The 13,767-nt window shown below is 38.5% G+C and overlaps 1 protein-coding gene across 1 annotated transcript in view; it reads left to right on the plus strand.

The window, feature by feature from the left end:
- Positions 1 to 562: 562 nt before the first annotated feature.
- The window catches only part of pigk (phosphatidylinositol glycan anchor biosynthesis, class K), a 57,787-nt gene continuing 44,582 nt past the window's right edge, over positions 563 to 13,767 (plus strand). The window contains exons 1-8 of the mRNA XM_036138531.1: positions 563 to 696; positions 898 to 951; positions 1,048 to 1,139; positions 2,165 to 2,300; positions 3,492 to 3,603; positions 5,070 to 5,166; positions 7,786 to 7,903; positions 9,552 to 9,662. Coding sequence (XP_035994424.1) covers positions 631 to 696; positions 898 to 951; positions 1,048 to 1,139; positions 2,165 to 2,300; positions 3,492 to 3,603; positions 5,070 to 5,166; positions 7,786 to 7,903; positions 9,552 to 9,662 — 786 coding nt within the window. The 5' untranslated portion in view covers positions 563 to 630. The remainder of the gene's footprint in view (positions 697 to 897; positions 952 to 1,047; positions 1,140 to 2,164; positions 2,301 to 3,491; positions 3,604 to 5,069; positions 5,167 to 7,785; positions 7,904 to 9,551; positions 9,663 to 13,767) is intronic.

Raw genomic sequence — 13,767 nt, forward strand, 5'->3', positions numbered from 1 at the left:
GCTTTTTAAATATTAAAAGCACCTTTTGTAACTAAATAACGACCTTTAAACAGGTATTAATCATATTTTTCATTAAGTCTACATGCCTGTATTAAATATGTTTTTATTTTTTTTAAATTCTAATCCTCTTGTTTTCATAAGTGCAAAATTCTGATAACACAAAAGCTGGAAAACAACAGTCTTTGTTTAATGCAATCTATGGAATATGTTTCACAATCGAGTTACTACAACGAATGAACCTTCAATGAGATTTTCATTTATCTCCTGTACATCATTGGAAGTGTCAAAGATTGGGCTGTAAATTAAAGTATTATATTGGTTTCTAGTTTTATTTATTTATTTATTTATTTTAATAATAAATACCAAGTGCAAAAAAGACATACATGTTCAAACATGGATATTTAAAAAAGTATCCAGGCGTGGAGCAACAGTATTTACCAAATGTTTTCTATTATTTTTGTTGTCATTTTCATGGCTTTTTAAATAAAGCTGGAGACGGATTTAGTTGAAATTCGTTAAAAACAGAATTGCCAGGTCCGAACTTTTATTTTGAAAATTCTTGTACAGGAAGTACTCACCGGGTGGATTTTTACTTCCTCGATACCCAGGCAGTGTTGACAGCGCTGCACAATGAAATTCCTTGCTTTACTAAGCTTATTCGTAACGTATTTGGTTACGGACTGCATTAACATCGAGGTGAGTACTTGGTCTTATTTCTATCTTTGAATTTCCTGCTTTATTTGTGTATTTTTTAGTTATATTTCAGCAGACAACTTGCTTCCGGTTAGCTTGTTATGCTCTCTTTATAAAGCCTGTTTCACTGCTGATTGGATCTTTTAGCTATGAAACACCCAAATCACACGACATACTTATATTTTTGTTTTATTTTTATTTAAGAACACAGCAGGGCAGTTCTTCAGCAGCGGTCATACCAACAACTGGGCTGTCCTGGTCAGTATTTATTGGCTGATTCTCTTCATTAATGGTGGGAGCATCACACGAACACGTTTCTTCCTGATGATCTGACCTTTTCTCCTGCACCAACAGGTGTGTACCTCCAGGTTCTGGTTCAACTACCGACATGTGGCCAATTCTCTGTCTGTGTACAGGAGCGTGAAGAGGCTGGGCATCCCTGACAGGTACCATCCAGGCTAACAGATACAGGCTCAGGGGCGACTGCTGATTGTGGATATTGACAGAAAAACTAAAATTAAGCAAAGCTGGGAAATGTTCAAACAGTTGTCTGTATTTAAAATAAAAACGTCTTATTTGAAAGAACATGATAACTCCTTTTAAATTATACCAAGATTAATTGCTTGGGTAATGTAATTCCCCCAATTTCCAGGAGAACATGTGAAAAGTTGTTTGCGTAGTTGCAAAGCTCAAATATGCATAAAGCTTCTCATATTTACTTTATATAAATGTGCACATAATTATGGTTTTAGTACACTTTTTTGACAGAATTTGCAAGAGTTTGCATTTTTTATTTAGTGTTTTTAAGGTTATTGGCATCCCTAAGCTATTTGTTCACTTTAACTGCAACTCCTAAATAGGTTTGTTACTCATAGTGTGAAATATTTCAAGGTTTCATTCCTTTTTCAAGCATTTTCTTGTCATTTTGATGATTATGGTTTACGGATAATGAAAACCAATATTTTAGTGTCTCAGAAAATTGGAATACTGCATGACACCAATTCAGAGAAAAGCATTTTTAATGTATAAATGTTATGTAGGCGATTGATGTGACGCCGCATGTCAATCAGTCCTGGAGGCTCGGCACCAACTGCCTCTTACCTGTGGGAGCTGCAGACCCTTTAGCTCCAACCATTGATGGGATTTTACATCACAAAAGCATTAGGGTCAGAAGGATATCGTTAATAAACATCAATAAAAATGGTTAAACGTTGTGGGTAGAGAGTATAATTAAGACATTCGTTATCCTGAATGTTTAGAGATGGAATACAGTTTATCCTTTTCCCAAAACTTAAAAGTACAAAGTAAACCCTGCTTCCTTTTTATTTTCTGCATTAAATAAATTTAATGGAGAAAAACAAACTAATGCATTTACTATTAATATAAATTACTCAACATGCTTAACTTTACTTTTTGCTTATTCTTAAATATATCTATGTATTTGTGTAATTTTTGCTTTCTATTTTTCCAGTCACATAGTGCTGATGCTGGCTGACGACATGGCTTGTAACCACAGAAATCCCAAACCGGCCACGGTGTTTAGCCACAAGAACATGGAGCTTAATGTGTACGGGGACGATGTTGAGGTGGATTACCGTGGTTACGAGGTCAGTTTACCCGCGCGCTGTAAAGCTGTTGGACAATAAGGCTGCGTTCACACCGCAGCTCTTGATGCTCTATTCCTATTTTTTGCTGAATGGTATTTTTTTTGGGCTGGACGTTCATACTGCCATTAAATGCCACCGCCACCATACTTCTGTCTGAACGCTTCAAGGCCGCAGAGCCACCGGCACGCGCAGACACCAGAGGCAGACGTCACAGAGCGGCGCGCTGTTTACGGAAGTGCCGGTGAACGTAATTGTTTCTAGAAGTGTTCAATAAAGTTCTGTTTAAAAAAATAAATAATTTAAAACACCGCCATCTCTCCTTGCTATTATCAGAAAGCTGTTGAGCAACGCGAGCCCACAATATTAAGACCACATCGTAGTGAGACCGAGTAGTGTGAGACGAAAGCAGCACCGCTATTAACAACGGTCTTTATGGAGCGCTAACAGCCGCTGCTGTGCGTGGACGTGCAATAAGAGGCAGGAGAGTGACGTGAAAGAAGGAGAACATGCGACAAGCCAGGGGTCTTCAACCTGTGGCTCCGGAGCCGCAGGTGGCTCTTTGGACTTTTCACAATGGCTCCTAATACCCAAAGTTAAAAAATGATTAACAACCAACTAAAGTTTTAAAATGTAGATATAATATAATGTCTTTTTGTGGTATAATTGCACTGAATTCCCACAACAGAATGACACTAAAAGTACCAGTAGTTTTTTTTGTTTTTTTTATATGTATTTTTCTTGTTGTTACGTTGGAAAAAATTTACTTTAAAAATAAACACTTTTCCACAAATATTAACATGCTATAGAGGAAAATGCGTAATCCTCTATTTGCAAAAGTTTACTTTGATTAAAAACCTAAACGTAGAAATGAGATGGTGCTTCTTTAAAAAATGGCGACACATTTCCTATAAGTAAATAAAAAGTTATGTTTTTGGTTCAAAAGGTCCTAAAACCTTTGTTGCTTTAAACGAGTTTTGTTCAGCTGGACTGCGGACAGAAAGGGGTCGCGTTATAGAACCTCATTCAAAACTTTCTTTAGTAAAGTAATGATGACAAAGAATAAAGTCTCATGAATTAGACATGAACTGTTAAACAGCCATTGTTCATTTTTGTATTTCTGCTTTAAATGTGTGCCAGAATGACTTGAAAACCCTGAAATAAGGCTTGAAATCATCTTCCTGTTTGTTTCAGGTGACGGTGGAGAACTTCCTGCGCGTCTTGACTGGCCGACTTCCCCCCAGCACCCCTCGCTCCAAACGCCTCCTGTCCGACGACCGAAGCAACATCCTCATATACCTCACTGGTATTTCATTTTGTATTTACTTTTTTCTGCTCCTGTTATGTACTGAACTACCTATCTACATGCATAGATCTGCATTATGCAGTCAAAAAGGTAAAAAGGCCTTTTTTTTTAAGCACAGTGACAACTTCACTCTGGCTTAGGTTTATTCTCCTGTGATCGGTAATCCGCAGGTCCAATCCAATGAAATCTGTTATTTTCTTGAATCTGAAAACTCAGCAAACAGCTTGCTTTGATGCCTAAATAGAAGTAAAATTATCCCTTTATTTTCTGTTTCACTCAAGGCTATTGGCTCTATCAACAGACCTGCCTTGTATTTTTTTTCCTCTTATAGGAATAAAACAGTGAAAAATAATCAGTAAAAGTTGGAATGAGAAGGTCATAAATCGAAGAAAACTGGATGTTTTTTTTGGACAGGAAAAGCAGATCATTTCATCACTTTGCTTAGAGATAAGATTTGTTCCTTAGATAAGAATCCCTCGACGTGCTTTGTCGAGCTTCTAGTATGTAATGCTCTTGTTTTTAAATTGTTCAGTGCCCTTTTCCTCTTTATTCCACCTTGTTTTCTTCCAACATACAATGGAGGACGTGTCCCAGCATTTGTTTCATACCTTTTTTAGTTTCTCACGCTAAATCAAAGAAGCCCAACTGCAGGGGGGTGAAACAGGACATTTTAATTAATCCTGTCTGTCCACCGTTTAATTTTACCAGCCTTTTAGATTGGATACGTTGCAGGTATTATGTGAGACGTCTCCTCTGCTCTTTCCAAAAAGGTTAATTTGCAGTTTAATCAGAGCCAATTCAGGTTAATAAATCCACCTGAGATGAGTTTCATCTTAGGAAATATGCTCCCTTATCGACGGAAAAAACATCGTAATGTCAACTCTTTATTCTAGAAATAATAGCTTTTTGGTGGCTTTACTGATACGAAACATATTCACACTTTGTGATTAAGCCTCTGAAGGAATGAAAGTTTTTTTTTTTTTTTTTTTTTTCTTCTTCCTTTTTAGATACATTTAAAAACAAATAAAAACTTTGCCTTCATCAAATAATCAGAATTTGGCATTCTGGCTGTCAAGTTGTTGAAGTAATCTTAGGAAACTGGCTAATTGGGCACAATTTTGACATTTTACCTTGGTGGTCACTTTTGTTGCCAGCGATTTTGTCATTAATGCATGTTTTAAGTTATATTGAGTTGACAGCAAATGTATATGGTTATATAAGCTGAACACTGACTAAAGAGTTGTCCCACCATACGATACAATAAAATATTTACAAAAGTTTGGGTGGTGCACTCACTTTTCCAAGATACCATGTGCATAAATGTGTGTTTATGTATATAAAGGTAGATCTTTTTTTCTTGTTTTTATGTTTATTTGCTGTTCTATGTTTTTTCTCTGCTACTAGCAAATATATCTTAGCAAAAAGGAAAAAAAAATCATATTTTGTGACGTGTGCTTCATCGCCAGGCCACGGTGGGAATGGCTTCCTGAAGTTCCAGGACTCTGAGGAGATCAGCAACGTGGAGCTGGCTGATGCTTTTGAGCAAATGTGGCAGAAAAGAAGGTAAATGGCCTGTGAAGCGGCACCGGTGCTTGAACAGAAATGACACGGCTAAAGTGGCTTTAGCTTGGGTTTTCCTATTTAGGTCCGACTTCTCAGCATCTCTTTTCACCCCCGAGGGCCAATTAAATGTGTTGCAACGTAAAACCTGGCAACCCGCCTTCTGCTCACGGTTTTAAACCTGTTGCCTCCTGTCACCTTGAACGTCTGTAACATGAAGCATAGCCCGTTTTTTTCCATCTCTGCCTTCTAATAGCCGTCTGCTGTAAAGTCTCTTACTATTGTCATACTTCACATCATGGCGACCGTTTCGCTATTTTGGGAGGAGAAAGTAGTTTCACTTTCACTTCACAGCAGCAGCCCTGGAACGCCTCTGAGAGTTTAAAAGTGTGTATATTTTCATTACAAAATGGTGGAACAAAGGCTTTATAGTAAAGAAGATCAGATGGTGAAATAGAGATTAAAATCAAAGCCTGGTTAAAACGGTTAAGAGCAACCATTTAATCATATTTTATTTAACACACTGAGACTGGTTCTATTGGAGGTTTTCCTTCCCGTTAAAGGGGAGTTTTTCTTTCCACTGTCGCTTCATGCTTGCTCAGTATAAGGAATTGCTGCAAAGCCATGGACAATGCAGACGACTGTCCACTGTAGCTCTACACTTCTCCAGGAGTGAATGCTGCTTGTTGGGACTTTGAAGCAATCAACTGGTTCCCTTATATAGGAAATTTTTGACCAATCTGTATAATATGATTGAATTTGACTTTGTAAAGTGCCTCGAGATGACATGTTTCATGAATTGGCGCTATATAAATAAAATTGAATTGAATTGATTTAACACGGCAAACATTAACTTTATTATGAGCTGTAGTTGCCACTTCTGTTGGTAACTGTGTTGCGTCTAGGTACATCAGTAAAACCCAGTGGTTTCTAACCTTTTTTCTTAGAGTCCAACTACATAAATTCTGCATCCTCGCTGTCATGCACCTCAATACGACATGCAGTGAGATCTGGGGGGAGCTAGGCAGCGGTAGACAAGGAGTCACTGAGCACTAGAATAGACTCGAGTTGGAAAGCTTCTTTCTTTTCCTTTAAACTGTGCCGTATATGTAAGAAAAGGTGGGTCGATTTGGTAGATAAAGTTTGAAGACACAATGCGTTAATTATTTATAAATTTAATAATGTATTTAGTTTATCAGTAATGCATGAATCATGCAGAATCACAGCAGCTGTGCTCCTTATGCTGGTCGCCAGCCTGGTCACACACTGCTGAGGGTTGACGTCCCGTTGCTCAAGCAGCATCTGCAGCAACTTGGCCACAGTGGTAGTATTGGGCGCTCTGGCACAAACGGTGAGTGGAGTTAAGGTCATCCCATCCTCTGGAGGCAATCGGCTGGTAAATCCTGCTCTGTGGAGGCGAGCGTTGTCAGCATGGAGGATAAAGTTTGGTCCCTAAGGGTGGAGCAGTGGGATCCCTACTGGTTGCAGAGTTGCATTTTGATATCTTTCTGTGTTTAGATTGCAGAGTGAAAAATAAGCCTTATTTTTTTTCCTGTGAGAGCAAAAACTGTGGAATTTTCTTTTTTATTATTATTATGGGCACAACCTCTCCAAAAGATTTATTTTCTTGCAAACTTTGCACCATTTAAAGAGACAAAATCCGACTCTACAGCAGTATGAGATTTATATTGAAAAGAAAAACGTACTTGGATCCAAGAAAACACTTTTTGTTTCAGTACCGTATATTAAATGTGAATAAAAATGTCACTGTGGTTTGACTTGATTGTATCTTAGCTTTCTTCTCTTTTAACTTCATATATTTAATGTTTTTATTCTTCTATTTAGCTATGAAGAAATTTGTGATTCTCATTTTGAAAAGCCTTATAAAAATGAAATGTACATCATTAAACAGTTCAAATTGATCAAAAATTCAATTTAATTCAGCTTTATAGCAAAAAATGAACCAATACATCAATGCTCGACTTATTTCTCCTCAGATTATCTCCTAACACTGGAAAGGCTTATGAACCTAAATGATTGCGTTTGTTAATTTGCCTTTTATTCTCCCCGTTGGATTTGGAATTGGGCAAGCAGGAGCAGTCTGCAGGCTTTTTATTTTTTTACTAACATAATGCATTATAAACAGCTGCATTATAGGACTGCATAAGATATGTGGAACTGTATTCTGATTTCATCTGCAGAATGTATCTGCGCCACATTGGAGCTTTGGTGCTGATGTGATAATTGCTCCTTTTAACTGCTTAATCACTGCCGCCTCCTTTTTTATTGTCCTCAAACCAGCTTGATTCAGTCGCCTTGATTTCATTATTTATGTTCGACTGAATGAGGGCAAGAGGTTTTTTTTTTTTTTTACTTGGAGGAGAGGAAGAGCAGAAGGAAGGAGGTGAAATGGCGTGTAGGCGTGTTGGCGGGACTGAATGGTGCTGATGCTTTTACTCAGTGACCATGGTAACTACAGTGTGAAGGTTTGTGTGATAACAGGGTTTTTTTTTTCTTGTTTTTTTTTTTATTGGAGCAAATGGACAAGTGAAATGCCAGCCGTGTGCTTTCAGATTGGGGTTTATTAGAAAACGAGTTTGATCATTTTGTGTCTCTGTCCAGGTACAACGAGCTGCTCTTCATCATTGACACGTGTCAGGGCGCCTCCATGTATGAGAGGTTTTACTCTCCAAACATCATGGCTTTGGCCAGCAGTCAGGTCGGGGAAGACTCTCTGTCGGTGAGTTGTTTTCTCTCATAGCCGTGTTAAATTAAATCATCCAGCAGCCTCGGCAGGTCTTCCTCTCACCAGTCTAGTTTATTGGCCCAAGTTTAAAGAAACCTGGGAGTGCTTCTGACACCCGGGATGGTCTTTATTGAATTCAGGAACTCCTCCTTTACTGCTGGGGAATGTAACAAAAAAAATAAAGTCATAAAGTGCTTGAAAAAGAGCCAGTGAGTGTTTAGTTATACGGAGGATCACCTGTTTATCAAGAATTACTGGTTCTGCACTGTAAAGCACTGATCTTGTCTTACTTTCCTGCATCATACATAGGGATGGGTGGGGAAGAATATCAATCCATCATTGCATTGCTATACATTTGTCCCCCCAATTCAATATCCATTTAGTGATATCCTCCATAACTAATGGACTGGAGAAGGAGATCCTCAATAAGAAAGACCCAAAAGTCCCATGGTGACTCTGGAGGAGCTACAGAGATCCACAGCGTAGTTCAGAGAATCTGTTGACCTGACGACTACTGTGTTACTCACATGCTCCACAGATATGGAAGAGTAGCAACAAGGAATTGTAGAAATAAAGTTAAAGTAATCAGTTTGTAGTTTGCCCATAAGTCATGTGCAGTACACAGAAAATCAAACATTTGAGGCAAGGTGGTTGTCAGATGTGTTAGCATACATGCAAAATGCCACAAAACCAAACCCTTTAAAGAAAATAAAAGAGGTCAGACCCCAAATACAAACGGGATTCTGGTAGCTTTTCTTTGGCAAGGACAGGGCAGGTTAAAAAAATAAGTTTGAAAACCTTCATCTTAACATTTCTGCACTTCTTCGTGTTGGTCTATCATGACAAATTCCCCCCAAAAATACATTGTTTTTTTTGGTCACTATGTAGCCCCAAACTGTTGAGGACTGTTCTGCTTCTGTCTCAGCAGACTCACATAAAGCTTTATACTTTCATTCCTAAATTTGACACTGCTGTTATAGCTACAGCTGGTTTAAACTAAAAGACACATTATGTTATTAGTTATTTGAAATGCATAGAAATTACAGTATGCCGGATGATTTAGTGCTATGAGGGCTACATGTGAATAGAATCTATGCTTTCAGTTTTCCTTTATCAACATTAGTTTGACTTAAAAATGTAGTTTTGCTGCCTGTAAGAATCCAGAGGGCATTTATTTAAGTTTAATTTTCTTTAAGGGCATAGATCTAGGCTAGAACCACAAAAATGAACACTTTCAGTGGACCTTTCCTGTGCAAAGATTGATTTTACTCTCTCCTGTCCACATAGCAAACATCACTCTTACCCAACAGATGAGCGAGGCAGCGTTATTAAAACATTTCTTTAGATGTCATTACTCAGAACTTATTCGGTTTGTAATATACTGGCAGCTTCTTCCTTCATTAGCAAATGAGCTTTACACAGTTAGTGCAGCAGTAGCGATGCTTTCAGGTATCGGTGCCACATGACAGCAGTTGTCGCTGCTATAATATACAGTAAATCAGTATTTTACTCACCCATTGTTGACTAAATGAAGGGGATCTTTGGGGTAAAGCCTCAGCAATATTTAAAAATGAAGAAGTCTTTTGGAAACCTTTTTAAATATAATTTAAATATATATTTTTTTACCTTGTTTGTGTTTCAGCACCAGCCAGATTTGGCGATAGGAGTCCATTTAATGGACCGTTACACCTTCTACCTGCTGGAGTTCCTGGAAGACATCCACCCTGCGAGCAAAGCCAACATGAACGACCTGGTGAGGGTTTGTTTTATGTTTTATGAACGGCTGCAGCTGATTTTCCTTCATCTGAAATCTCTCAGTCCAACAGAACATCACAACAGGATTTTAAAAAGGCATCGAACTACTTAGGCTTAACATTTGATGATGTACCTTTTGAGCGTGTTATTTACAGTACTTTGATATTCATACCCATTGAAGCTGTCAATTTTAGTTCCTTCCACTAACTACTATATGTTTTATTGGCATTTCATGTGATAGACCAACACAAAGCAGTGGATTAGCCCAAGGAGGTGTGAAAACAACATGGTTTTATTTTACTAATATGTTCTGAAAAGTGTAGCATGCATTTATATTTCGTTCCCATGAGTACACGCCTAGCACTAAATATGGATGAAATTTGTATGAAATTGCTTTGCACAGGAAGAGACTGTAATTGTTGCCCATATTATTCTTAAAGGTTCACGTTTTCTCAATTGGATTTGGGTTTAGGGTTTGACTAAGCCAGTCCAACACAGAAAAATGACTTAATCTAAACCTTCACTTCCAGCCTCTGGTGTTTGGAGCCTCCGGCAGGTTTTCTTCTTTTTTATTTAACCTTTAGTTATACAGGTATTCTCATTAGCTATGTTTCCATGAACAACAGTAATCAGAGTAGGGCTGATTGGAATAGAAATCCGTCATGTAAACAAGCCAATCGGAATATTGTGATCGGATCAATCTCAATCGGACTCAAACTGTAACCCAAATGAGAAGAGTGGTTTATGTCGACGGATAATCAGATCAACGTTGGTATAAACGCTTGTCAGGATCAAGTTATTCTGAATGAGGCAAACTGACCCAGGGTGCATGTGCGGCTGATGTAAACTTGATGTATTTCTGCGTTGGTGAGTGGAGGAAACACGTCGGGAAGCAAAACTGTTGGGGCTCCTGATGCAACCTTTCAGTTCGAAAGAATAAAAGAGCTCAAAATTGTTGCTTACTCAGTAACGTTTCAACCGTAAGTTGAACCTTAGAATTAGAAGTCCAGCCTGGGTGCTCGGATGACAAACATACTTGTATAATACTGCTTTGTTTGCTATTTTTTGTAGTTTTGCAAAAATGGAAGTACTTCATCTTCTGAGTTTTTTTAAATATATTTTTTAGGGGAATTTGATAGCTGCATGTCAGAGTGGTTCTATACTGAATAAAGACAGGTGCATATAAACTAACATTATGATCGGATGAATTGATCGTGTGCTCATTTAAACGGTACAATCCAATTTATTTAATCCGATCAGGAAATTCTTTGCATGTAAACATATCTATTGAGATCCAAAATTTGCCCTGTATTTAGGTTCATCCATCTTTCCATCAACTTTAAGCAGCTTTCCTGTCTACGCTGAAGAAAAGCATCTCCTCAGGATGATGCTGCTTTGTTGTGTTCAAATTGATGTGCAATGTATGTTTTCAGATCAATTAATTAGATTTTGGTCTCATCTAACCACAATATCTTCTTCCATGTGTGCTGTGTCCCCTACAAAGCTTGTGGCTAACGGGACTCAATTGCCCAATTTCTAAAATAAATTTGCTTAGTGGCAACATACTAATAAAAAAAAAAAAAAAAAAAGGTAAAAGGTTTTGGTGCTAGGATGAGGCGAATTTTTTAGATGTGGACACATGTGTCACACGATCAACAACCAGATGTTACGAAAAAGACAAAGGAGACGGCAGGAAATAGAAGGATGATGGCGCTACAAGTTTTTAATGAGTTATTGCGTGAACAAACCTATTCACGTGTAATTTTTTTATTATTTAATGAACAATTGCAAAATATATATATATTTTTTTCAAAATAAGTTCAATATTGACAAAGTTTTGCACACCTTTGTAATGGAAACACAGCGAATGTGGAGTTCCTTTTCTTCCCACTTCTCTGTTAAGGCTAGAGTTGTGAAGTTCCCTAATGATGGCTGCCGTATTGGCTCAGCTGTTGATCTCTGCTGTCGTGCAGCAGGGATGCATCTGAAACATCCTCTGATCTAAAGCTATCCCTTGATCTCCTGAAGGAGCGAGAGGCGTCACAGTGATGGGAGGACAGGGTCAGGAAGGAATACAATGGGTAAAAGTTGCGGCTGGAACAGTTTTCCATGTAAATGTAGAATGTAGGTCATAATGAGCCTAGATTACAGTGTGCTGGTTTAAAGCAGTTGCAGTTACTGAAAAAAGCTCATTGTTTAAAGAGACATTGCAGCTGTTAGGGTTATTAAAGATAACCCCTTTTATCCTAGAACGAAAAGCACACAACACAAGTTTAGACTGTTCTATAGAAGAAGACAGAGGATAAACCCAGGCAGAGGACTTTTTACTCCCTGACAGTTTGGGATCATCTGCGCCGGGCCATCTCTGTCGTTTTGCCTTTATTCTCACACATCAAAAAAGGGTCAGGAGGATTCAGGAATTTACAACATGGGGGTTGAAAACAAAGAAGGGAGCAAGTTTTATTGCGGGTGATGATCAGTCACCAGCTTCATAGACAGCTGGATAAGGGAGACATTCCTTATCTGGAAGAACCATTTGTTCGCCCTGTCTAAGGTTAAAAATAACAGAACCTTCCTGAAAGCAAACTCTTAAACAAACCAAATGCCTGTAACTTGATAAAAATGAAATTATTGCATTCATATTTCTCCAACAGCAGGGGAACGTGCCTGTTTGACTCGGTTAAGCTGATGTTTTGATTTTAAGGCAGTGAGACCGTATCTGCCAACCTCTGAATGGTCCATAAGGAAGTCAGATGAAAGTCACACAGGTCTTCCTGGACTCTGCTTCACTTTAAACAGAATGTGTAACAAAGCGTGATGGCTGCTTGCGTTTAACACCTGGCTGAAGGGTCGTGAGTCCACACTCAGCGGTGTCCTCTCTTTTCATGTCTGGGACTCTTGCAGAGCTCCATCGAGCCCAGGGACCACTGGGAAACAACGTCGTTACTCTGTGTTCTCCGACTAATGCTAATTAAACGTTCTGCTTGTTCTGATTCTATAGATGGACTCTTTGTTCTCGTCCCTTTTTTTTTTTTTTTGGAATTAAAAGATCAATGCTATGGATTTTCTCAAAAGGCCTATTATCTTTTTAAACCCAGCCTGAAAAGCTTTGCCCTTTTTTTTTTTTTTTTTTTTTTTTTTTTTTTTTAAAGAAGCTGATTCCATATTCAAGCGTTGGGACGTTTAGAGTCCTGTTTGGCCAGCAGGGATGACGTTCGGATCGGGTTAATGATTTTATGCTGCCTTTCGAATAGACAAACTGCTCAGCTCACTGACGGAAAGACTTTTGGGATGTGTTTCCGGCACCAACAGTGCCAGCAGCAGAATACTTACAGATAATTTGCAGAAACATCAAACTTTGTTTAAACAGATTTTGCTCATGCATCGCTATGAAGAGGAGTTTACCCCCCCATGTGCAGAGTCCTTCAGTTGTTGCTGTTTTGTCACACTTGAATTTTTTTTTTTTCCCGATCATCAAACACATTTTTGGCTATTGCATAAAGACGAACTGAGTAGATTTAAAAAGAAAAAAGGGGAAAAAAAGCTGTTTTCAAATGATTTTATTCATTAAGGGAAAATATGTCAAAATCAACCTGGCTCTCTGGGGAACAAGTACCCCGCCACCTTGTTAAATCATGAATTAACTGAGTCAGAGAGCAAAATTTAACACTAAGAAAGGGAGATTGAGCAAAACCACCTTTTTATTGGAGAGTTCTGGGGCCAGAACCACTGCTCACTCAAAAGAACCCAAAGGACCGTCTCACATTTGCCCTGAAAGATCTTGATCCCCAAGAGTTTAGGGCAAATATTCTGTGACGGAGTTCAAACTGATAGAATCATGAATTCTTCTCTCTACCAGAACCCTTCAGCCATTAGTACAGAACTTTAAGACCAGCCACACTTTGGTTCTGCTACAGGACAGAGATCCAAAGCCCTGTAGCAAGGCCAACTCTGAATGACTGAATGATGTCAGCGCCCAAAGTTTAGATACTGCAGTAGGACCTTAAAACACGCCCTTCCTACTCAAACCCTGCGGCGTTGCTGAATTAAAACATTTCTGCTAAGGGGAGTGGGCTAAGGCTCCTCAGCGGTGGTGTTAAAGA

Source organism: Fundulus heteroclitus, chromosome 6, assembly GCF_011125445.2.
Source record: "Fundulus heteroclitus isolate FHET01 chromosome 6, MU-UCD_Fhet_4.1, whole genome shotgun sequence".
NCBI classification, from domain to species: domain Eukaryota; kingdom Metazoa; phylum Chordata; class Actinopteri; order Cyprinodontiformes; family Fundulidae; genus Fundulus; species Fundulus heteroclitus.